Here is a 26,506-nt window from a genome sequence, read left to right on the forward strand (position 1 = left end):
TTACAGGAAGAGCAAACAAGAATTCTCTTTCCAGTCAATGCCACTTGATCATATGCAAATTGACACAGGTGAACCCCATCAATTCTCACTACCACAAGCCACATTAAGAATTTAGTTAACAGGCAAATAAACAAGTACATCAAGGATAATGGAGTATCACATGCTTTCCTAATTACGATTAGAGTGAACTTGTAAATGCAGTATATTTTTTATGAGTAATAAAATGACACTGCAGCAGGTATCTGCAAGTAAACTTGAAGAGGCATTTTGTGGCATTATTAATCATATTTTCACCTGTTATGCTGGAAATATCTTTCAGTGTAATACATCCTAGCTATACTCCACCCTCTGCAAGAACATGAGAACAATTAAGATTTTGTTGGTGTCTGTTGTGTAGGAAAGTGCTTCTTTCCAAGTTCAATCTCCTTCAAATTCTTAATTGGTATTATATTGATAACATCCAAGATTTTTATATGAAGCTTGTTTTATATTGGACTTTAGGTGCATAGGTCAGACTGCATTTTAGGCACACATTTTTCCCAGATACTGGGAATTTTGAACAAATAGTACTGAAGATTGATTTTAAAACAAACAAGCAAAACCCCAAAGAAACTCCCCAAAAAACACCCTTGGTTGATTAATGAGAAAACTTCAACCTTAAAAACATCATTTTGTTCTGTATTGTCTGCTTTTTGTTCTCTTCTTAAAAAAACATGTTGATTTGCCATAAGCCTTAACACTAAATCATTTTTGCTTAGATTCTATAATACTTTTCTTCTTCCTTGGTTAGAAATATGCCCTATCCCTATCCAAGCTTGTTTAAGCAATGGTATAACTTGATACGTTTTTATTACATTCTTCATTCTTCACATTTTCATGTTAGTAATGGATGATTAGGGTTTTTGTTACTGAAGATCTTATTCTTTTTCTCTCTCAAATGCATCTACATGGAAATTGGAATTCACTTAAATGTGTTTTCTCTTAATAGTTTGATTTAGCTACCTTAATGTCCTGAATGGAAGAAAAAAAAAAAAAGTTTATCGGAGCATATTATTGAAAACCAATTTATTGAAACAAATAGTGTCATGAATTCTTTCTAGTTATTTCCTTCAAGATTGTTGAAAGGAATTAAATATATCTAAAAAATTACAGAAAGAACAGGCATGCTAATGACTATTGAAACCAATAGCACAAATGTGACTTGCTTTTCAGAAAGTTCCTAAAATTTTGGTTGCTAAGAGCGTGTAATAAGAAAGAATTAGACAATATCTGCTCTTTTTCTTCTGTTTCTTTTTCTTCTGAATGTACTTCCAGCTATTGACATTATCACATACCCTTATACAATCAGAAATATAAGAGCACAGAGAAAAATACTTTCTTGACTTCTGTTTGGTTGTCATATTCATTAAAAACCATTAATAACAGTCAGCATAAAACTAAAACAGGCTAGGAACTGGAGGATGGAGAAGAGACATTCAGGAATTCCTGGGTTTCCTTCTTCAACAACCAATTGTCAAAACAACTTTATTTGCTATAACTTTCATATGCAGAGTGGTTTGGTTTATCTTCAAAACTTCAGCATTCCCCTCCCCTAACTTTTCAAAACTACATTTAAATGATTATATTGCACTCTACATACACTACAACCCAATGCAGACCGTCATTCACTTCACACTGAATTTCCTCTTTTTTTTTCCCTCCTAAGAATGAAAATTCATTTAATTTAGAAACAAAGACTGGATTTTTTTATTATTAATTCTTATTTTCAACTTGCCCTCCTGTGTGGAAGGCATCTGCAAAGTCACAATGAAAACAGATAGTGACCCATAAAATTGAAGATGTCCCTGCTCATTGCAGGGGGGGGTGGATGAGGTGACCTTTAAGGGTCCCTTTCAACCCAAACTATTTTATGATTCAACGTGCTTTGAAGTCACATTTGCCTAGAAAACCCGCTGAGATGCATGCACAAACCCTAGTGGAAAGGCTTTACCTGTGTACTTAGCGATGTTATCCAGCAGAAGGGGGTACTTAGTCAACCTCTGCATCTCTGTGGGAATGATATCCTTCAGCTGCAACCGACGACACAGGGGATTACTCTCAGCATCCTAAAATTAAACAGCACAATAACTACATTTGTCATTTTTATTAGGACTATAATTACCTGAACGCGTAACATCTATTCATCACATAAACGTCTATTACTTCACTTTCCAGTAATTAAACACAAGACAAGAAATGCCAAGATCCATCATTCAGACAACACATCCCCTCTCCATTTGCAATTACATATAGGAAAGGCTCATCACAAAAGCAGCGGCTTCCTTCCTTCATTACTTCACAAGAGGCCTGGTACCATCTCCAATCAATCTTAGTCACCGCCATACAGAGAAGACATCAGTTTGGGCTTTCACGCTGTAGCAAAACTACAGCACGTTTTTCAATGTAACCTCAACCCTTGTATTACCAGAGTTCTTCCCAGCCTGTGGTTACAAAGATAATGTTCTCTCCAAATGCCACATGTATTCAAGCCCTTTTTCTAGCAGGCAGAATAGGTGTGTATCATCTGTCTTCTGCCCGTGGCCAAAACTGCACTACTATAGGTAGTTTTCCCCGCAGAAGTACACATCCTTGGGAAAGAACCACCTTAAGTGAGATGCCATCTTGTGCCTGGGACAGCATGTGCTTTCCTGCATTCTATCAAGACATTCTGTATTCCCCAGAACTAAAGGCTCCTCCCCCCAGAAACGATTAGCAGAGATAAATACAGTATTGGAAATGATCCCAACCTGAAGACAATGTTAGACATGATGTCATTAATTATAATAACTTTATCTATAACCATTCATTACTTTATGCTGGCCACCAGCCACATCCTCAGGCAACTCAAACCCTCACGTAAAATTCACCTGCACAAAAGTCTGGAAGCGAGAGTCCTTCTTCTGGCGTGACTTGATGACCTCTAGAGCAAAGGGCTGGTTACTGCAGAAAGTGGCAGTTGCGTGTTTCAGCTTCTCCTCCGCTGGTCCACTAAACTGTGCCAGAAAGTCAAGAACGCCAAATTTAGATAGACTCGAGTTCAGCATGTGCCACTTTCAACAGACATATAGCCACACAGCAGAACTTGTATTGCCAGGGAAGAAAGGAATTACTGGCAAAATATGAGAATTTGCATCCTGTTTTAAGGCCTTGTCTTCCCAGTCTATTGCAGAACCCCTTTACACCTCAAACTCTACAGTTCTCCTGTCTCCAGCTCTAGCACATCTAATCTTTTCCATAAATGCACTGATGATTCAGAGGGAGAATACAGTGCCATGTCTCCACTGTCGCCATAAGGAGAGCAGAAAAAACTACACTCAGATCAATGACAAGGGATTAATTACCAGACGGCTGGTCAGCAAAGCCAAGACCAAAAGTCATCTTGTTTCTCAGGGACACCCATGCTTAAACACCAGAATATAGCGTAACATCTTATTTCCTAAACTGAAGTATTACAAAAACATAGCTAGGGGAAGCAATAGCCATGAGCAGGGCTGAGAAATGTGCTGCAGATGACAGATGGTTAATCTGTTACTGCAACTGCAACTCTTCCCATTCCTGTTACCCAGCCTGTGCTGCAGCACAGTGACTCCTGAAAATACTCACTCTGGAGAATGAGATCCTGTGTTTTTTTGTTTTAGCCACTTAGCCAGAATGCTATACAAGGGCATGTAACTATTAGCTTAAGGTCTAGCTTGCTCTAGCAAGTATTTTCTTGCTTTTCCATAATACACAGGAGAACTGAAAGGGTTGGAGGTGTTTACCAGCCGCATCTGATTTTCACTTTCTTCCTTTTTTTCCTGGAATACTAGACAAGCACTGGGATAGAAAAAAAACACAAGAGACTTCTGCATGAAGAGCTGAAAAGAATAAGCAGCTCAATCCTATATTAAGGAGGCTTGAAAACAAATAACAAACAGAGAGATTCCCAAGACAGATTTTTTTTTTTTTTTAAAGAATTTACATCACTCCTGCTCCTGTCATTTGGATATCAGAACGGAATCCTGCAACAGTGCTATAAATCTGAAAAGGTTTCGCTATGTAAATTCTAGGATTGGAAATCAGTATTTTTAACTGCCTTACAGGCAACACAAGACTTGTATTTTGGAGTTGCTGAAGTAAGTTGTGTTATTACATTTTTCAAAATCATACTCTCATCTTTATGTCCCCAAAACCACCCTTCACTCTACTCACATATAAGTAAATTATTTTTCCTTCCTTAAATTATTTTTATCTCTAGCCAAATGAAAATCCTATGAGTTTTTCCTGCTTTCCTTCAACTCTCATTCTTTAGCCCTGTGTTGGCTCCATAGAAATGACAACTCTAAGACCTTCAGTTCCTATTAGCAGGGAATTACCTTCACTAACCTCTGGCTCCGTTTGTCATTCTATGAAACATTATTTTCAAGTACAAGAGAACATAAAAGAATTTTACCCAGGAAAGCAAGTCCTCCCCAATTTGGCCAATAACAGAAGTCTCGTTCCTTTTTCGGACAGCTTTCATCTGATCATTCAATGCAACTTAGAGGGGAAAAAAGGGAAATTTTATTAATACTGCTCAAATTGTTTGCTTAATTTTCAGCATTTATTTTAAAAATCAAGCTATTCCAGGAAGAGATTAGATTTGCAATAGTATCAAATTAATACAAAAAAAGCGTCCTGGTAACATAATAAATTTAGCAGACTATTTAATAAAATTTTGTAACTCCTTTGCACTTCTGTCTCACCTGTCTTCAAATGACCCCTAAGAACATTTCCAGTCTTATCTTTTCTGAGGTTCAGTAACACTGCCCTTTTAAAAACATAAGAATAATGTACAATACAACTCAAGCCACCTGCACAAAATTATACAACTGATTATTCACTGGCAGAGCTGAAATTCTGATTCTGAACAGTCCTTTCTCTAAACAGTAAGAAAGCACCGCCCTCAAAACCACTTGCAAGACGTCAATCTTTTCAGATTTGTTTTCATATTCTCTTCAACAACAGTTGTAAACATTTTGAACATTGACCCATAAAGACCATTCATCAAAGCATTGCTCCTTTTACTGAAGTATCAATCAGCACAAGACAGTCTGTACACAGATAAGAAAAAGCAAGTATCTGAAACACTGGACACATGCATTCTTTACAAAAATATATTTGTAAATCAGAAATGAACAAACTGTTTTCAAAAGGAAGAACAGCTGTAGAATTCTTTTTCATCTGAAATATTGTATGAGGTTGCCTCTTGTTTCAGGGTCACTTGCTTAAATTTTTCAGGTGTTTATATCCAGAATTCCAGTTGAGACTATAAAGCTGAATGGCACCTCAGCTGCTCTTACCATGAAGCCCAAGGATATCCTCCAGATTTGAAAAGATTTTCCGTTTGTCACTGGAGTTCAGGATCCCTTCCCGGGTGACACGCTGGTAGAAGACATTATGCAGAACCTTCAGCGTACGGACGTGAGCTCTCTCGGTGTAAAACAATTCTGAAGAGAGATGCGAAAGCAGGATTGTAACCACCTTCTTAAAGGGGTATGGCAATGTGGATCCAAATGTGAAGCAAACAGAAATCAGAAGTATGAACTTAACAAGTTTCCCTCACCGACACTTCCCTTACTGGCCCATATTCCAGCTTGCTCCAGAATGGAGCCACGCTCTGCTATACTTCCACGTTTGAAAGAACTGAGATGCCAATTTGTTTGTGACTCCTAATTCACCCCAAACAAACAGTGAGCTCTTAGCAGCTCATATAGCCACACAGAGTGTTCTGCAGGATTGCAAGACCTGAAATTGGGATGAAGCTTTGAAGCTGAAGTTTGGTAGTAGCTTTCCATTTGCATCATGTGCTTTCCAATGATCTAGACAGTGCCTCTTGCTTTCTTTTACAGAACATCATATTGCAAACTGTCCTTTCAGTGTCAAACCAATTAATATTGTTTACTTCTTCTCTAAGGACTGGATCAGTCTCATCTCAGGATACTTTTCATTAACAAGAACAAGTTTCACATACACAAACTCTACAAATCAGAAGTAATATATGGCCACTACTTTGAGCAGATCAGTGAAGAAAGACCTAGTCTTAAATTTTAAGAACTTAGAGCTCCAGAGGACAGGTTTCAACTTTGTGCTTGGTGAGCTAGGAAAAAAATATCCATCTCACCATTAATTACTTCTTGGCGCTTGATTTCATAGGGTTTCAGCCCCATCAACACTTCTCGGCTCACAAGTTGCTGCCAGTTGGGAGGATCCATATCCATGTCAAAATCATATAGCTCATCTTCACTTTGTACATCTGTGAAACCAACACTGTCCATCCTAACATGAAAAATATATAAGACACTTCCCATTTTAGGCATGGATGTAAGGAAGAAAGAAGAGAAAAATCTAAGTATATATGTTAGTTGTAAAGCATTATGAATATGCTCTCTGTAACAGCTGGAGGCTGTTAGATGTCTGAACCTACAGGCACATTTTTGCCCTTTACAGAACAACTAAGAATGAATATCTGTTCTTACGGTATTTCCATAACTCTCATTTTAATGATACAGACAAAATAATTTGCTTGAAGTCAAATATCAAGTCAGTGAAAGGGCAGGTTACAATTTTTTGCCTCCATCTATCTGCAGACACAGACCCAACGCTAATACACAGATTTAAAAAGAAAATGTGGAAATCTCAACTCCCTAACTCATCAAATCAATAGATACAACAATCACTATACTTCACTCATAGATCAAAGGGCTTATCTGCATATGATTCACTCCACCTGTCCTATATACGGATGCCAGTATCATATATGCATTATTTAAGAAAAGGAAAGATCATGCAGACAATTGTGCTGGCTCTGAACAATGAGCACTACTGCATTCTACTTCACACCTTATTAAAATCTCAATAAATTCAGCAAAGTTCAAACATTCATAAGGGTACTTACTTGCGAAAAGGCTTTGGTGTTCCCATGTCAACCATTCTGCAAAGAACCAAAGAAATTATTAGGGAAGCTTATGCAAGAATTTCACCCCACTCAGACATTCAGTGTAACTCCAGAGTAAAGGCTTAACCTCATAACATTTTGTCCATGTGTCAGCCTCACCCTCCCGATATATAGTTTTCCAGTACTACCACAGTAGCAGACACAGACCACCATTTCCTACTTCTACCAATAATGTTTAAATACAGATTATGTCACTAATAGTTTTATGTACTAAACTTCAACAGCCGTTGTCACACTGACTGTCTTCCAAGGCTCAAACAACCAGGGCACCACAGTTACCTCTCCGATTCTCCCTCCTCCTCCTGCAAGTTTTCCAAAGGAGATGGGAATTCAAAGGTATTATTAGGTGTGCGGGGTGTGCCATCCATACAGTCATTAGCAGGTGGAGCTTCTCCAGTCTGCTTCAAACCTAATCAGAGAATAAATATGAAATGTCAAGAACCATACCAAATTAGAGTATATAAGAGGCTGTGAAGAGGCTGTGAAGTTCTCTAGATTCACACCCTCATTTCAGCTTAGAGCTGGAGGAACTGAATTCCTAGGTTGGTAAGAAAAATCTCAGTGACAAATGTTTCCAGATGACACTGACTTGTGCTTACAAAAGCAGGCACCCAAGACTTCCCCTCCTGTTAGATGATCCAATGCCACAGTGACAGAACCCACCTAACAACAATTTCTGGATATGGTAAGATTTCCTAATTTGAACCAGAGACTCAATCAGAAGAGATGACTAAGGTGAGGAAGATCATGTCTAATGACATAAAAACATTTCCTAATTTGTCAAGTTTGTTGCATCAGAACCATGCTTTGCATATCCCATTCACAACACCATCTTTAATCATTCCTCTTTCCTAGTATCATCCTACCTGCTTCATTGTCCTTGCTTCCCTCTGGAGAGGAAAAGGAACCCATTGCCAAAGGTGACATTGGGTTGGCAGGTGGGTACGGCGCATCTGTTCCATCACTGGAGGACCCACTCTGGCGCATCTTGCTAGAATCAGGTGGCTCTGGGCTAACAGAAGACGCTGTAGGTAAGTGCTTTGGATGGCGGGGCTTCTGCATTTCCATGGCTCTGCCAACTAAACAAACACAGAGCCATTATATTGCTGAAAGAGCTTTTACCCGTTTTTTCAGCAATGAAGACAGGAAGCATTTCAAGATAAAATTAGGTTTGTGTGTCTTCAAAAACATGTTTTAAAGACAAAAAGTTTACTGAGTCTTCTTAGCATGGATTTTTAAAAGACAGCAGAGACTTTATCTGGCTCTCAGACTGATCCTTAGGGAACATATATTTCCTTGTCTGACATACTTGCACTGCTATCATGTCGACTCGGTCTCCTTGGTGGGCCCAGAATATTAGGAAAACCTCTTCTCTTTCCTTTTTCCTCTCCTTCTTTCTCTTTCTTGATACTTTGCTGCAGTTAATATACAACAAAGAAAAGCAAAGCAAACAGATCACTCATTTCTTCAAATTCAGTTAAAAAATGCAAGAGTTTGGTACAAAAGAATTTTATTTCTAACATATTATTGAGAGGTCAACATCCTGCAGCATTAGAGGCAAAGATGGCCTACAGACAGACTATGAGTGGTGCGTAACAGGGTTAGCAGCAGGGAGCCACAGCATCTTAAGAGATACATCTGTTCTAAGCAAAAACTCACACACCCTGTTTTTAACTTAGCAGGAGATAGAACCCCCTGTCCTCCCTAGGATAAGAGACCAATTTAGAGCAACTAGTAGCACCTTGTTTCTCTAAGGCACATCATCTTGTGACTCCAAACCTCCACAAGCATACAGGCTCTAACCTGGGAGAGTGAAGTACAACTTACCGCTTCAGAAAGGTCACGAATGCTTTATCTAACCTTTTTGCACTGTTGGTGCAGAAGTGCTCATAACAGTCTTAACATTTCAAAGGAAGCTAGAACACTGATGAAAATAAGTAGCTACTGTGGCCAGATACACCCCCACACTGTGGGAGATGACTGAACACACCCACAGAGATGGGAGTTTTGGTGGAAAAATTCATTATATAACTGGGAAAGTGTGGGTGGCAGGAAGAGTAACTTTCCTGCATCATGAAGCATGAGTTTTTGGGCTAGTTTCTCAAGAAGAAAACTAAAGTATGCACACCAACAGCCTGATTAGCCTTAATGAGATCCTTAACTGATCCTAGGTTGTATTATATGGAAACATTTCTCACCCTAAGTTTTAATAAGGCTAGAACTGTGGAAAACAAGCAGTTAAAATTCAGGCATGCAGATACAAAGCAAGAACGAAGGCAACTTATTTCCAATTCACATGTCTGAAAACACATGTAGAGCTCAATTTCAACTGTTGGGTTTTCTGTGCAGCTCAGTAATCCCAGACCCTTGTAATGCAGCAACGAAAACTATAAAATCATACCAGCTTCTAACATGTCATGCGAAAGTGGGTTTTGAATTCTAATGAAGCCCATGCTGGGCAGCTTTAAACAAATGCGCTCTGGCCACAGCACTACTACCTTGATCTTTGGCAAGAAACCAATGCGTCCACGCTTCTGCTCCAGGTTCCGAGGTTCTTTAACTTTGACTCCCAGGTGTTTCATATAAGTAAGAATCACATACTGCATTGTGGAACTGCCAAGTATACACAAAAAAAGACAATGGAGGATAAGGAAACTACATTTTGTCAAGAAAATGAAAAAAGTGAAATGTAAAGGTTCTATTAAGAAACTAATAATTTTAAAATTAAAAGAACTTGGCATCTTTTCTTTAAAATGAAACAAATTATCACAGACAATGGGAAAGACTCAGCCAATATCAGAATTTGTCCTCTTGTAAACAAAAGGTAGAATATATAAAAGAGATACCAGCCTAGAAGGTAAAAATAAAAGTTCAAGAATTACACAGGTGGTCTTGAAATGATATACTAAATACATATTTGAAGTCATGTTATAGTTTTGAGTTATGGTAAAAATAAGTAACAGTAAAAACTATGGTTGTTGTAAAGAGTATAGTAAAAGCTACAAACTGAACAAGGCAAGGCCCATATAGAAAATAACCGTTAGACCAGATTGAAACAGCTACAAAAGAAACATGAACTCTCAGCAACAGTAACTTTTTCAGAGCTGAAACAAAGACAACAAACTTCAGAACAAGAAGAGGTTGAGAGCAAGAGGTTGGTGCTTTGAATTCAAATTAATTATGCCATGGGGTTTAGAAAATGAGAGTTTGTGGCTACAGCCAGCAGAGGGCTGTCTTGTTCTACTCAGCAGAACAAGCATCAGCAAAGAGGTTCTTACTTCACAGAATAAACCCACACAACTTCCATTACCTCTTGTCTTCTTCCAAAGGCTGAGATGTCATCCTAAAAAGAAACAATTTTAAAACAGAACTCAGAAACCAATCAACATGCAGTCACATCCACCCAGAGCATCAGCAGTTGTTTTCAAAGTGTCCTCTAGCACATTAGAAAGTCCCAGGGTAAGCGGGCAGAAGAGTAAACAAAAATGAAGGTTCAGCTGGGAAAATTGGATCCAGCTCACATTAGAAGAAGAAATGGGTCCTGAAGCTATAGGTTTCTACAACCCAAAACCAGGACTGTGATTCAGTAATGCACAAGCTAACAATGGAAGCATTACCTCTGGTATTTGAACAGTAGCCTCCTTCAAAAGATAACTTTTACCTAACTATTAGCTCTCTTTCAGCTACCATTACTCAAACATATGCTGATAGCAAACAGGGGAAGCAATGTAAATGTAGTGATGTCAAATTGCTTCTAGTTCTTAATTCCTTGCTCTGTTGTTGTCAGGATCACAGTAGAACCTGTTTCACCCCCACAATTATTCTTGCTGTTACTCACAGAACTTCCTCAATTTTAGCAATAATCTGTTCTGCACATGCTCTTTCCTTCTCCACTGTGTTCCGGTCACGAACTCTTTCTGCATCCAGCTTGGTTAACTCCCCTTCTGCCAGGGTCAATCCCATACTACGTTTCTGCCTGAAAAACAGGGAGAGGGAAGTATCACTTGAAACTGAATACTGACCTTAACAAGGAAAAGCAACTTCTTGACATTCAGAATGTCAAACAGGTTTCATTATTGGCTTCTGTATGAAAATGGAGAAGTCATGACATTTCTCCATAACATTTACACTCACTATAAAATATAGCTTAGATAGCCTTTGGAGGGTTAAAGTTGTGTCATATTTATCAGGAGAGGCAGCCATTGCAAGGGTCAAGAAAAAGTCGGTATTTTTTTTGCAGTGTTGAGATGGTGTATTTGAAGCATATGATCAAATTGAGACATTTTTAGGTATGAAAAAGTCCATTATTGAACGCTTGTCTTGATATAATGTCTCATGTTGGCACAGAGCTCCACATGAAAGGGCATATTAATTACCAAGTTCTACTATATGACCATGACAGCTTTCTAAAGTGGATTATTCCATGCAAAAAGGGGAGAGGGAAGGAAAAAAGGAGAAGAAAAAAAAGAAAGATATAAGCCGATTATAAACACAATTAGTAAGAAGGATTTATGTAACATCACTTAAGTAACAATATTCTGAAATGCCTCAAAGAGCTTCAATGAACAAAGAACCTAAACTCTAAAACTGGTCTATACAATTGATAACTTGCAACAGTGTCCACATTCAAGGATTGGTCACTGGGTGACCCCAGAGGGCACCGCCAGTGGTACCTTCCTATTCAGTCCAAGATGAATTACTACGTCCCTCAAGTTTTGATTTCCCCTGTATTGGACATGTTGACTGAGGGCAGGTATGAATTAAGTGAAAACTACACAGACAGCTGTTGTTACCTGAAGTCTTCCAGATTCCTTTGAACTTCTGGGCAGACTTTATCTTGCATAGTTTGTATAAACTGTCGATGAAGTTCTTCAGGAAGGAGTTCTGGCCTTCTTCTGTCTGCAAATCAAAAAAAGAAAAGTTAATATTAAGAGTATTCTTTTGAGAACAGCCCTCTCCACCTTAGAATAAACTCACTCACATGTATGTTTTAACCCACCCAAGAGTACCCTTTTGCCTTTCACTTGCTGATAATATGAATTTCAGTGCATTAAATGTAAGCAGCTTTGGTCACATCCACTATCGTACTAAAAATGTACATGCCAACGTGGTCAATGCTTCCCACCACCTACCCATGTATCAGAGCATGCATTATACCCTCCCCAAGAAAGGTAAGTATTTATTTGTCTCTCCCTGTAACACATGACACTGTATGTTTGAAATAAACCCAAGCGTGTTTCAGAAACTTGCTTGGACTGCCTCAGACAGTAGAAACTGCAGAAATAGATACCCTAGGCAAGAGCACCCTACCTAGTTCTAAGGAGATTTCATCTGGAACTGGAACTTTTAGATTCTGCAAAAGCAAAGAAAAGCTGAGAGAACATGCACAAAAAACACCACACCAGTAATATACACAGTACAAAACATACGAGAAAATCCCCTCAGAAGCAGAAATTATATAACCTGAACACCTGATGGTATCAAGAGGGAGACTCCCATCCTGAATATATAATATATTACACTAAGATTATTTCATCTAAACATGTGGTGCTAGCCTCTGCTACATTATCTGGTAGTCTAATTCATGACAGTAAAAAATTTTCTCAGGCTTTACAAAGGACACATGAAATTTCCCAATCCTTGCAATAGCCACATCAATATATGCAGCAATTATTACCTAAAAGGCAATGTATAAGAGCTAGGGTTTGCTTACATATCACAAGATTATTTCTGCTATCAGACAACTTATTCCCCGTGATTTATTAAGTTAGCAGACATCTGAGGCTATATACCATTTTTTTTGCAATATTCACTGGTAACATTTAAACTAAAAAACATTTTATTTTGGAGTACTTAAATAACTCAATTTTTTCCAGTTCAGGAGAGTGGAGAACAGTAAAAGTCAACTTGCTAGATATGCTTGAAATTAAAGAAGTGACTGGAACCTACTGCAGCTCGGTCCAAGAAGAACTGGTAAAACTCAAGGAACACACGTCGAGTCTCTTTGGAGTTGGTCTGCTTGTACAAGTCTGTGTAAAGGTAGCACAACTGTGGGAAACAGGAGGGGAAGAAATTAAGCAATACCATGAGAACTCTTCTAATATCCCTAACTCCAAGTTTTCTTTCAAATATTTCGAGGACTTCACCACTGCTGGATTGAAACTCTTCCTACCTATTTTCAGCCATCTAGATTGCTCAGGTAATCTCTGCTAGGCTGTCTAGTAATCAGGGGAGAAGGGAAAGGTGACAGGGCTGGAGGGAGAATGAGAGATCAGACCGTCCTGGTAGACAACTAATCCCACCACCTTAGGGTGGAATGAAGTGCTTTCAAGAGCTAAATACCTATTTCTACACAGCTAAATGTAAGGGAGACAGCTCTCTTTGTGCTTTATCTTCATTTATCTGAAATACTCTCATGCCTGAACATGATCTGCATTTCTCCCCTTGCTGATCCTGCTATGTCACTGACAATGCTACACAAGAACAAGGAGATGCTGATACACTCTGGTTAAGACTACCAATTTGGGCCAGGAAAACAGTTGCAGAACATCTTACCAATGCTGCAGGGTCAAATTGGGACACCACATGATGCAGAAGAACAGCCAGGTGAGCTGGGCGAGATTTCAGGAGTTCAATGTTTTGGAAACAGCTGCATTGTCCGTTAATCTGTAGAGATACATGGAAACTGTTTGAATTCTTCAAGAAAGCTGTTGTGAGAAAAACCAAGAAGCTTTGTTCCAACAGCTTAACTCCTCATTTATTTAACTAAAATTAAAACTGCTCAATTCCAGAACCTTTGCAATGCCATTTTAACATTCCAGGAAGAGCTTACAATAGGAACACTTTTTTTAAATACTCTCCTAAACACTTAGTGCACTATAATGAAATATAATTCAGAGCAAAGAACAGCTAAAATAACTCAGAATAAATATGTCAAAAGCCACAGCACCTATGCTGCTGTGACAACAGTGCAGAACTTAATAGAAACTAAATAAGCAGAAGAAAACTAAATAAGGCAAATTAATTTCTAGAAAGCTTGACATTACGAGAAGAAAGAGTGAATAACAGAAAAAAAAAAAAATCAAAGATGGCATATTGTCAAAAACTCCCCAAATGTTTTTATTTGGCAACATCAGCCATAACAAGAATCACACTCTCCAATTCTTAATTCACCACACACAAACCGCGCAATAAAAACAAGTCATGGAGCACTTGTAGTTTAGGCACAGAGGAACAGAATTTTGGCCAAGGGGGAAAAGGGGTGCCTGAGGCCAAAAGTCACTCCCACCTGCTCCTGTTCAGTGTCAAAGTCATCATCTTCTGCTCCAATAATCTGGGGCCCCACTCGGGATAAAGGACTTCCAACACTGCCTTGGGAATCCTGGTGTGAGTCGGGAGCGAGGGAAGAGAAGGGGAAGGAAGAAACATACAGTGCTATTACTGTCTTGGCACAGTAAACATTCTTCACCAAGTTTGAGATGTTACTATAATTTTTATTTTCCTTCTCAAAACTCAGTAGAAACCCATGTGTCTTTACTCAACCTTGTCCAAATGAGCAGTTGTGAGATCCCCTTACAAATGCTCCTCCCAAGCTGCAAGCATTCAGAAACATTAAATCAGATTATTCAAAACCAACTGCATCATCTACAGACATGAGCACACTAAGCATGTGGCATATGACAAATGCCATGTCAGTACAAATGGAGAAATATGACTTTGGAAAGTCAAGCTGGTGAGGGGAAAAACACTTCAGAAGTCATCCTAAGGAAGACGGTAACACATTCAGATCAATCTGTACCTTTTGCTATGTTCCACTTTTACCTACTCTTGAGGCCATCCCTGGTAATATCAGCCTTAAAATGACTAAATATCCAAAAGAAAAGACTGTTTCATTTACTGCTGGACTCAAGGAATAAAATATGTACAACTGCTCTACCTACTTTAGGGCCAGCTGTTTTACTGCTGAGTATATAGTTCTCACCTCTAAATGGGCCTGCTCTTAAGCTCCATAAACATTTACTCAGCTAATTAACTTTCCCTGCACAATTTTAATTGCATTTTATTTTCTAAAGCTAACTTTATGCGTGTTCCATCTAGAAAGCAGAGGAAAAACAGCCATGTTTTAACTGGCCCATTACAGGAGATACTGTCACGACACATGTTTTGTACTCACAGTATCTTGAACCTCCGTCTTTTCTGGGCTCTCATCCGGATAAATCCGCTCCTTCAAGCCACTGCGAGGACTCTGGGAAAGAAGGAAGTTCAGTTCTGGTGAGTACTAGCAAATACAGGAAAGTGAGAACTGCACAGTAAGTTTTTCAGCCACAACAGCGAAAACTTCTTTCTCACAGAGTCAGCTGTTAAACAGTTGAGGTATGAACAACCAAACTGTGTGACCTACATGCACAGTTTCCAAAAAACCCAAAAAAGCCACCTGAATGCAGAAGCAGTTTCAATAAGAAAGCTACTGATATTGAATAACAGCAGAGCTGTAAAATCTACTAGTGCCCCTGTTCTTAGCTTTCTCTTTGCTTTCTCCACCTCTCTTGACAGTGTATGTAGCACCCATACTGCTAGCTCGCTCACTAGGCTCTTTTCTCAACATCCCCCCGAAGAGAGGTCTCAGAATTCCAGGTGTAGTCTCACCAGTGCCCAGCAGAAGGGGCTGGTAACTACCCTCCACCTGTTGGCAACCCTCTTTCTCATATAGTCCAGTAGACACTTGGCTTTATTTGTAAAAATCATGTGCTTAGTGCATCCACAGTAACACCCAGGTCTTTTCAGCTAGGCTGCTACTCAGCCTGTGGTTTCCAGCCTGTATTGATGCATGGAGATACTTCGCCCCAGCTGTAACTCTGGACTTCTTGTTAAACTTCAAGAGGTTTCTATTACCCGCAATCCTTAAATTTCTCAGGGTCACTTTGGATTGAAAAGCTTCAATGTTTGGTGTGTCAATCACCTCCAGTGATCAAATACCATCCACAATACTGACAGGATTAAGCTTATTAGGAAGATAGCTATGACTTTTGTTCTGCATTTATTATATACTAACATGAGTCGTATCTAGTCAGATTTGGAGTTGGAGGAGGAATGTTTCAAAACAGAGTCATGTATGTTCACATTTTGCAGGTATATCTGAGCCACCTTTCTTTCATTTCCAACTGCTAGTACAAATTTAGCTCCCACATCCTGAAGTTAAACAAACTTAGGCCAAAGCCCAAGTACAGAGTCTCAATTCCTCTGTACCAATCAGATAGTGACTTAAGGATTAGGTGCTAAGGCGCTCCAATAGGGAGACCATACAAGCACACAGATTGGTAACTAATGAGTGAACAGACTACGAGCCTTTACCGTTGGCAATAATTGAAGCTTACTTGGTAGAAGTAAGGCTCTTCCCCACTTTCATGGCCCACTGACTGGATCTGAGTCACAGCTACCGCAATTGGAACATGTACCATACTCTTAAAAGATGCTCTAATTAGTATCTCTGAGTTTTGAGAAAGATGCTGGCATCCATCTTTGTTTGGTTACAGAGATTGTGCCAGGAAAATCTAATCCTGGATAAAAACCCCAAACCCACAGTATTTCTTTCTCAGTCCCTAATGGAAGACCAATATAGTATGCATCCTCAGGGACATATTTTTGGTGTGTACCGAGAAGCCTATTCTAAGTAATACACAGCATTACTGAGACAGAGCACTTACGTATGATACAGAGGACAACACAAACATAAAGAATCTGCAAAAGAAAAACATATCCAGAAGGTACAGAAGCAAAGCTCAAGACTCACATCAGCAATGTCACTGTTTGGTCGGGAGGGGCTGTCACCACTGTAATCCAGTTTGCTCACACAATCCCCACTCTCTGCCTCCACTTCACTTATCTGCAGTGATTCAGTCACAGACCTGGAGGACAAGAATCCATCCTAAAAAGATACAGGTGAGTTGGGAGACAGCATAGAGCAAGTAGAATATTTCAAGAGCCAATCCTTAAACATTAGCCATGTCAAAACCCAGTTAGTTCACATTGTTTATAAAACTTTATGTATCCAGAAAAGGCTGCAATACTTTTCTAAGAGAAGACAACAGAAAATCACACCAAGTTTTCAGGACTTATAACATTACAGGCAGAGGGAAAAGGGGAAAAATAATACTATCTATATTTTTTTTTTCAAAAGCAAAGCTGTTTTAAGCTTCCAGTTATTCATTCTCCACTGTAAGAATGACTTCACAGGTTTCTTTCAAGTTGTATTGACAATCAGACTAATAAACACATCATAGTTTGCATCTACTATTTTAAAAGCAGTTTTTCAGAGGTGATTTGAAAGTCCATTGTAAAGTCTACTTCATATACTATAATATTGCACTGTATTGCTTGACAGCCTCTGCAAGCCTAATTATAAGTCTCAACTCTAGAGGGTGCAATTTGCCTGTACAAGCACAGAAGAGCATGGCAGGGAACTCCTGCTTGCCCAGAACACCATCATTCCCCAAGAATTTACACTCAGAACACACCACTAAGAAGCCTGACGCATTCCGTTACCTGAGTACAGCCTGTGGCTTTGGACAACTGCTCTTGGAGCTGTGGAATGTGCTTCTTCGTTTCCTGTATCTCTTTGAGCAGTCGTGTGGTGGGCGATCGGCTATACTCTTCTTGTAGAGACTGAAAAATAATTTTATGAGCTTTCACTCTGTATCTCCTCAATAACAAAGTTTAGAGCTACAACCTACTATTACTCTTCATTCTGATATCTGAGGCCAATGGAAGATTCTAGTGTGCAGGTCAGTAGGAGTTAACACAATCAAAAAAGATGAATTAAATTAATGATGTGGTGGTCAAGAAGCTGAAGTAGTATTTATACTTAAGCAGTAAACCATGAAGACCTAGCCGTTCCTGCACCCTTGAAAAATGTAACTTGTCATTTTGACCTCAAATGAGGTCAGCAGAATCCACAATAACTAGGGTAAAGGTGGCAGAGGGAAATCATGACGACTGACTCAATTGAGGGACTATGCAAATTACCACTCCCCCCCTTTCTAGGAGCACACGCGCCAATTTGAGTATGTGTAACCAATAATAAGCTATGTGGTAATTACTAGCCAATGAATGTAAACTTAGGTGGGTCCTCTATTGCTTTCGCTAAACATGTAACAGGGAAAATATGCGGTAATTCTTTTGTGTGGTGTGCTAGCTTTGTGGAATACCACCTAGCACCCATATCTGCGCAAATATGCTACAAATAGAATACCTCTACTCTTTGTGTATACTGGCATGTTGCACAGCAGGTATATGATCCCACTTCTGGGACAACAATTCCGTTTACACATTTTAAATAATAAACAGCACATCTACCAAACAGATGCTACAGAATGTCCATTTTATGCAGCTCTCCTCTCCCTTCTGTGCCATATGAAAATAACCACATTCTAGAGATTTACTGAAATCTCTCAGTAAGAGTCAAAGATGCTTACTTGCCCACAGGTTAGACCAGATAGATGGATATGTACATTTCCACTTGGAAAGCTCTCACAAATTTTTTCTTACTGTGTCAAGGACTAAAAACTCAAGAGCTGATCAGCAGGAGTGATTAGATCTCTGGCATTAGGTAGCCAGTATATAGAAAAGCTAAGCTGCAACACAAGCTACGCAAGGCAATGTTGAAGATGCTACTAGTGATTCAACAACCAAACTTTGTATTTGCATTGTACTTTCTTCCACCCCCTCAAACTCATGCAACCCCAATACCTGCAGCCGCTCCTGCTCTTTCTGTAGCATCTTTCTCAGAATCTCCACCTTCTGGTTGTGGACAATATTATTCTCCTCCTAGAAAATACAGAGAGATTAAGGGTCGGGTTTTTTGGTGGAGCTGGGAAGAAGGTAAACAGATATGCACACTTTTCATCTGCTTCCTAAACAGGGGCTCTGAAAAGCCCTACAAGAAGCAATTCAAATTTCTAAATCCTATCCTATACATTCTTTCGTACTTTTGAACATAGCTATGAATATTAAAAAAAAAAAAGACACACCAGAAGTGTTTGCTTACTTGATTTGCCACTTGCCTGCACACCTTACAATACACTTTTTAACAGAAGTAACAGCATGACTGGCTTGGACCAGACAATGTACAAATTCACATCATTCAAATTGCAATGTATTTCAAAGACGACCTGCAAATAATCCCTCAACTATATTTGTGTTATCTCAGATGGGACTGGATATTTTTACTTGCAAAATGTTTTTCCCCGTGTGATTAAATACTCACCGGGTGGCAGGATAAATATTCCAATTCCAATTTGTGATTTGTGCAAGAAGCACAAAACAATTCAAGAAAAAAGAAAAAAAAACATGACTACATTTCTTCCACTGCTACGCTGGTTCTTTGGAAAGAGAGCTTTAAATCTTACCCCCACAAGCACTGGGCTAGTAATCCTTTCTGCATTTCCTGATGTACCAGGTGAATGGGGAGATGTCATGATGGGAGACATATGCCCAAATGCTGCCAGATCCACTTCAGAATCAGCTAATGGAATCTGGGGCGAACCCGGTGGGCGCCCCTGAACAGTGAGAGCTACATAGGAACCCGCTGCAGGGAGAACAAGAACAATTCACATTTCAGATACACATTGCAGATTTCTGTGGTTACTGTTTCTCTGGTTGCTATTTTGCCCTAGAGACAAAACTCAGACCATTCTTCACCCATTCATTCTTCAAACCAGAGAACCTGAGAGCACTCTCAGCTCTGTTTTAAAGATCACTGTTTAAGTTTCAGGTAATCCAAAAACTTTCATGATAACCATCCTTAATAAAAATGAGCAATCCAATCTCTAGTCTATCATATTACATTTACAATAGACATATGCTCGTGCCACAAAAAAAACGGTGCTACTGTGGAAGGACCCACTACCACCTTCTCCTTGTACAAGAAAGTCCAACAAGAACGCATTTCCTTTAGAAACGCCAGTACTTTGCAAGCATCATACAGTAATCTACAGTAAGAGTGCCTGAATAGCTATGGTATTTAAGGTGGAATGAAAATATGGGAAGAGGCATAGGCAAGGTTTGATGGTAACTTTGAACATCAACCTAAAGAAGAAACTACAGAAGCATGTATCAGCTCAAGTCCAAGATGTCAAAATTACCCCAATTTCACTTCACTGTTTCATACATACCCTTCATCTCTGGGAATGGTTAGACCTTGTCCTTGTCACCTGACAACTGAATTGGTCATTAGTCCTTCAAAATTATGCCTTTCATGCCTCAAAGAAGTACAGTGACAAAAATAGTAACCCGCCTTCACTTACACTTGATCAGCTTTACCACCTCCAAATGGTTTGAGTGTGTTACAAGAGTGCCATTCACCTGGGGGTAGGGAGAAAGAGAAAGTTAACAGTGTTTAGCTACTGATTTCCAACCAAAGGTACCCACACACTACATAATAAGCATACATAGGTATGTATGGTAGTACATAGTAGTATGTAGGTACCCACACACTACATACATAAGAATGAGGAACAGTATTTTCTTTTCCCCCTCATCTCCATTACTGCGTCTTTCAAGACACTAACAGATAAACAAGTTATCCTTCTAACAGTTTATTTTGGCGAACAGAGCCTGCAAAAAGAAAGCTACACACACATACCAAAGAAAACCAAGCAATCAACCAAAAAAAAAAAAGCAATCCACCTTCTGCCACCAGGCAGGTAAAAAAAAAAAAAATTAGGCATTTAATGAATTAAATTACCTAGTTGAAAACCCAGCTCTAGCTGTGTCAGTAGCTGCTGTAGCACAACCATCATTTTGCAGCAACAGTTCAGATAGTCTTTTTAGTTACTGACTTGATTTGTTAGTTGTTTGGGACTAAAAGAGAACACCTATCTGGGGGCAGCTAGGGGAAAAACAATAATCCAAGACTACTATTTATTTACAAGTCATTATCAATTATTCTCTGTTCCTTCTCTCCCCCTTTATTTCACGTGTGATACTTGAACCTTTTAAGATGCTGAACTTGCCCAGGAAGTTATGAAATGAGTGATCTCCACAACAAAACTAACATGCAGCAGTTGGCTTTCAGTGGTTACTGTTCTGGTGTCCCCAGAACACGGAAACTTAGACCATTCCTCTATGCCACACGCAAATGCAAACATCACAGCAGACACATCAATGACATCCTTTCATGGAAAGAGCTCATTTAACAGAAAGGATCCATTTCTCTGACGATTTGAATGCCCTTACCTTGATAATTCTGTCACCTGTTTGCACTCCAGCCCGCATGGCTGCTCCATCTAGAGAGGCAAGAAATCATTTTGTTCCGATTTCAATAGAACCATTCAGAGCAAAAATGGTTTAAGCACTTCTGTAGTTCCAAGCAAAGCTACTTCCTGCACTCTCACCCAAGCTTCCTCTGTCTCTAGCAGATTAAAATCTCCGAGTATCTAGACTAGAGCAGTTCTCATTTTGCCATGGATACATCAAGCCACAGTCCCACCACATTTCAAGGAGTCATATACTTCCTCTCAGGCACAAGAGGTCAGCTTCCAAATACATCATACACTGAGGAGGCGATTCATTGCATCCCAACAGTGCAATGCTCTTTGTCCTTGCACATCCATTCTAAAGCTACAGCCATCCCACCTGTGCGGAAGGCATTTGGAGTTTTCTCCTCCAGCTCATGCGCTTGTTCCTTTGATTCACATGAAAACCCTCTAGGCTGCTCTCTGGCTAGCACATTTAGCAAGTCTGCTTACCTTCTTTGACAGACTGCACGAAGACTGGATTGTCTCCGCTGACTGTCAACCCAAATCCATTTTCATCCCGTTGGATAACAACACACCGTTGAACAAGACCTGCATAAGAAAGGTGGGGAAAGGGCAGAAGAAAGAGAAGGAGAGAAATACAGAGAGACACAAGCTAGGCATCAGTCCAAAACCTTATCCTCCTAGATAATCACAGAGCACTGAAAGAAACTGGTACAATACAACAGAGGGAAAAATATATGAGTGACACAAACAGGGCATCAGTCCAGAAACAGACAGGAATGTCAAGACAGGTCAAGCTTATTGCTTCAGTTGCACAAAACAGAGATATACAACAGCAGAGATGCAGACAGCTCTAGCACATCAGACGCAATTTGAGGTAAAAGCAGCTTTTAAAGAAGAGCAGCTACGTACATGAACCGATGAGCAAAACTTCCCTTCGTCTGTACTAATAGTTCTTCAAAGTATGGCACAGGGCTGTCAGGTTCCCGTATGCCAGTAAAAACACCAAACAACTTTTACAAGCTACTCTAAAAAAGAAGTCACAAATCTCTTAGACTAACATCAGCAGGTTGGACTAAAACAGATTTATTGATCAGGAAAAGTCCTCTCAATTGTAAGCAAAAACGTAATCTCAGGGTACCTTCTGTTCCAGATGAGAATATCACACAGAGCCAGAACAGCAGCAGTAAAAGAAGTACAAGCCACACTTACTACACTGAACAAGACTTTTGAAATCAAGACCATGCTTCCCACTGAGCTACTGAAGTACAGGGCCAAAATCCCAGGAGATGAGAGCTTTAACCTGCTCCTCCTTTAACTTGCTGTGTGGCATCAAAGGCAAGTTGTTTTGTTTCCCACTGTTAGGATTATTCAGTATAATGTAAATATAAATACTATAGGAGAGATAAATGTACTTAGTCAGTGTAGCACTTTGAAAAGGTGAAATATTGTTCAACTGAAAACAAAATAAAGGAAAAACAAAAAATAAAGCAGCAGTCCCGGCATGTTCACTGCAGAGTCCTTTCCTAGGAGCATCTGCAAAAAGCCTACCACAATCACAGAATCGTTAAGGTTGGAAAAGACCTTTAAGATCATCAAGTCCAACCATCAACCCAACACCACCATGCCCACTAAACTATGTCCTGAAGTGCCACATCTACATGTTGTTCTGAATACTTCAATCGAGCCCTTATCTTGAAAAGTGACTTAGGGAACTCTGCAAAATGCTCTTTTATTTACACAGCTGAAACAACAAGCTACTAAACATCACCCTTATTTCTAACAGCTTGCTTTGCATCTTCATTTCCAAAGCCACATCAGGCAAAACTTTTACACCAGCATCTTGAGAAAGAATTGGAGTTCTCCACAATCAGATACCAAAATTGTAGCAGCTTCTTCTAGTATGGACAGATTTGTGAAGATGCTGTCCCAGCGAGACTGTCTTTTCTGGAATAATTTCTAAGGAATAAGTTGTAACAGAGTGTAGAGTCATATCCATGTCTTAAATTACTGTCACACCACTACAGCTCCTTATGCTTCTCTGATGCAACTCCTAATAGAAACGAGTGAAAATACCGAAGTGAAAGTACTGTCTGCCCAGTGAGCCCTGTGCTCCTCGAGTGTGGCATATATGAAAAATGGGTGTGGGAGTAGTGGAAAAGGTTGTATTCCAGCACTTCTGCAGCAATCTGGTCACAGTATCGTATCCCAGTAACTCCCCTTCTGCCTATAAAGTAGAAGCAAATTATGCTATATATAGCGATCTGCAGTAAGTTGATGGAATGGATGCAAGGTGAAACCCACCACCTTTCACATCCTCTTTATATGGTTAAGCGAAAGAGCATGCCCCTCCCTTTGGTACCTCCCATTTTTCTGTATGACCAAGCTTCTTCAAGTCTCACTTCACAAGAATGATGCCCCAGGGTGGGGTGTGGGAAAGCGAACATACGCTATTTCATAAAAACAGCTCGTTTTAAACCCTGCTGCCAGATGTACAGGTTTTATGAGTAAGACACTAACTAATCTTTTGACTCATAAGAACTGTCCTTGTTTCAAGGCACAGTATAGCTCTGCGTACTCATTGCTCTTTCACGGAGTTTCTTTCTTTTCCAGAACCAATAACCCCTGGATCTACTGATAACCTTCCTCGCTGAATGAACCTGATGCCAAAGCAGAGGCAATGCAGTAGGAGATGCAACATAAAATGACCTTACAGAGTATAATTTAAGTTCCAAGAATAATCAAGTTAAACTGTTTCACAAGTCTCAATTTCACCCAGGACCACCTTTTACTTTTAGAATGGGGAGGCAATTGAAATTAGGACAACTCGAACCCAAATTAATCCATAATTGCTTTTTCCCTGTATCTGTTCCCTTCAGACAAGAAGCAGGCACTTAATCCTTCTCCTAACACAATATAAAAGGCTGGAAACAAGGTCTAGGTAGGCCAGCTGAGAGAGCGCGTGCTTGACAGAGATACACAGCAGCATTAGTGATAATATAAATTATAGTGATTTTAATGAAGTCATCTGCAAGTTTTCTGAAGATAACACTATTACCTGCAGAACTAGATCAGCTTTGATAGCACTCCCTGTCTGAACCAAGTAGACTAAGAAGAACAACCTTCAAGTGCTCTCTTTTGCTGTGCTGTGAGGAAAAAATTGTCAAAGAAACCCCTCAAATCTGTCATTTGCTCACTTTTGTTCTTTAAGAAAAATATATGCAATTTGAAATCTGCTTAGCGGTGGAACTTTAAGACCAGAGCAGCAACGTTTTCACAGCCTACGTCTTGTACCTCGAACACCTCATTAGACACTCTGGAATGGACTGAAAGGAAAGCCACAAACCACTGAGAGCCCAATGACATGCAATATAAAGTTTTCAATAGCTGTTCCTGTCACGCCTAGATATCACAAGTACGTACAGAAACTCTTACATTAAATTACTAACTAAACTAACTTCATCCACTTTAATTAAAGTCTATGAGTTTGAGGCAACACTGAAAAGTCCATGTTAGAAACTGGCAATCAGCTTTTCATTCACCTTTTTTGCTTTCATGTTCCAATTCTTAGCGTTCCCTGGATGCAAATTCTGAGTCATTAATTTTGACATTATCTTACCATGATATTTCACTTTTTCCAGCTGAAGCTTAGTAAAGATTACAAGGTCAACAGAACCCATCATTGATAGTACTCAAAATCAAATCTTATTCCCACATTCACTTTCACATGACAGTATCCTGATGGCATGAAATGGAGACATCACTGTAACTATGCTTTAAGTACACAAAGTCAAACTACATGTTCACCTCTTGAGTGGATTCATAAAATTCTGTGGAGAAAAAAAATAAATCTTAAAAATCCTTCTTCATCCTCATATTTATTGTAATTCCCCAAACTCATAGGTATAGCCTCAAGTCATGAGTACAGTAAAGCAGCTATGTGCTGTAGTTAAAGACGTTTAAGATTAGACGTCAATACAGTTAGAAATTACCAGTCTCAGAAAAAAGGAATTGCAAGGAAAGCTAAGACGATCAACTCTTCAATAGGTGGCACTAGTCCCTCTGCGACATCGTGGCGCAGTTCTCCAGCCCTGTTACAAGTGTGCCTTTTGGACAACAGGGAAGGGTAAAGTCTGAAATTCTCAAGGTCATGGACACACCATGGTAAGAATGATTGTCTCAAACAGTCCTTCCAGATACGTTTCGACTGTCCAAGAGCTTCTCTATTAAAGAGATCATTTATATTCTTCTCTTCTACAGATCCTAAATATTTGGAAGTTACTGAATAAAATAGAAAATTTCATTTCCCTAGCAGTGCACAACTAATAAAGCAGGGGTTTGTTCTAAAAACCTGAATCACCAGAGAGAATGCAGGCATGAATTACATCTCCCATAACACAATGTAGCTTTTCCTCTGATCAAACTGTGTGGGACATGGCATGAGAGGAGACTTGTGAACTATAGCCTCCCTGGAGGCACAAGGCCACAATAGGAAAATGCAATTTAATATAGTGATTTGAAATGAATCATTCAATAAACAAAAACAAACTCCTTGGGGTTTTGAGAATGTCCCAATGTTTCACTTTATTTGGAAAGCTTTATTTTGATAAAATACTTTCAGAAACACTGCTCCACAAAATAAAACTATCAGCTTTTATAAAGAAAATTTCTCATAGGGTGAAATTCTGAATTTCACTTAGTTCTAGTTATAACCGTGATCTTCATACCAAATGCCATACTAGCAGCATTCTTCAGATTCTTCCACTAACCTGGTAACAGAAGTCATATAAAGTCAGTGCAAAAACTATGTTGTTTGAAATTAGTGCAGTGTATAGTGTCTTGATAAAAATGTTAACAACAATGGCACTGAATACTGTTCATAAAACAAGGCTTGGTAACCTTTCTAGAAAAAAAGAACCATGTATTTTAACCATGATAAATAGGACTATCTGCTCCCATGGCAATGACACATTCAAGCCCTGTGGTCAAGTGCCCCTTGCACTCGCAGGGTTTCTGGCTATTACAAGGGTAGTGATGAGGGGCTCCCAAGAGTCCTTTTAAGAGTCTGGAAAAATGGTGGCCACAACATAAAGACAGAAGGCTGACAAGAACTGCAAGAAACAGAACAGGACGAGTAAGTTCAATTTAAAAACATCAACAGGGGTAAAATCTGGGGTTTCAAAACAAAAAGATTTTAAAACCTTCTCTCAGAGTTGGAGAGAATATGTGAAAGAGT

The 26,506-nt window shown here is 39.3% G+C and overlaps 1 protein-coding gene across 1 annotated transcript in view; it reads right to left on the reverse strand.

Annotated features, from left to right (window-relative positions):
* Positions 1-26,506, reverse strand: part of ARHGEF12 (Rho guanine nucleotide exchange factor (GEF) 12) — a 43,799-nt gene that overhangs the window by 11,792 nt on the left and 5,501 nt on the right. The window contains exons 4-28 of the mRNA XM_010286762.1: positions 21,760-21,858; positions 21,248-21,297; positions 20,317-20,374; positions 19,420-19,598; positions 18,761-18,838; positions 17,558-17,677; positions 16,806-16,940; positions 15,189-15,260; positions 14,304-14,396; positions 13,571-13,681; positions 12,965-13,063; positions 12,326-12,368; positions 11,809-11,914; positions 10,854-10,991; positions 10,326-10,358; positions 9,514-9,628; positions 8,325-8,430; positions 7,882-8,094; positions 7,295-7,424; positions 6,956-6,991; positions 6,182-6,336; positions 5,361-5,507; positions 4,472-4,557; positions 2,907-3,032; positions 1,991-2,105 (exon numbers count right to left, since the gene is read on the reverse strand). Of these exons, the coding sequence (XP_010285064.1) occupies positions 1,991-2,105; positions 2,907-3,032; positions 4,472-4,557; positions 5,361-5,507; positions 6,182-6,336; positions 6,956-6,991; positions 7,295-7,424; positions 7,882-8,094; positions 8,325-8,430; positions 9,514-9,628; positions 10,326-10,358; positions 10,854-10,991; positions 11,809-11,914; positions 12,326-12,368; positions 12,965-13,063; positions 13,571-13,681; positions 14,304-14,396; positions 15,189-15,260; positions 16,806-16,940; positions 17,558-17,677; positions 18,761-18,838; positions 19,420-19,598; positions 20,317-20,374; positions 21,248-21,286 (2,533 nt within the window). The 5' untranslated portion in view covers positions 21,287-21,297; positions 21,760-21,858. The remainder of the gene's footprint in view (positions 1-1,990; positions 2,106-2,906; positions 3,033-4,471; positions 4,558-5,360; positions 5,508-6,181; positions 6,337-6,955; positions 6,992-7,294; positions 7,425-7,881; positions 8,095-8,324; positions 8,431-9,513; positions 9,629-10,325; positions 10,359-10,853; positions 10,992-11,808; positions 11,915-12,325; positions 12,369-12,964; positions 13,064-13,570; positions 13,682-14,303; positions 14,397-15,188; positions 15,261-16,805; positions 16,941-17,557; positions 17,678-18,760; positions 18,839-19,419; positions 19,599-20,316; positions 20,375-21,247; positions 21,298-21,759; positions 21,859-26,506) is intronic.

The sequence above is a fragment of the Phaethon lepturus genome, unplaced genomic scaffold, assembly GCF_000687285.1.
Source record: "Phaethon lepturus isolate BGI_N335 unplaced genomic scaffold, ASM68728v1 scaffold9165, whole genome shotgun sequence".
Classification (NCBI taxonomy): domain Eukaryota; kingdom Metazoa; phylum Chordata; class Aves; order Phaethontiformes; family Phaethontidae; genus Phaethon; species Phaethon lepturus.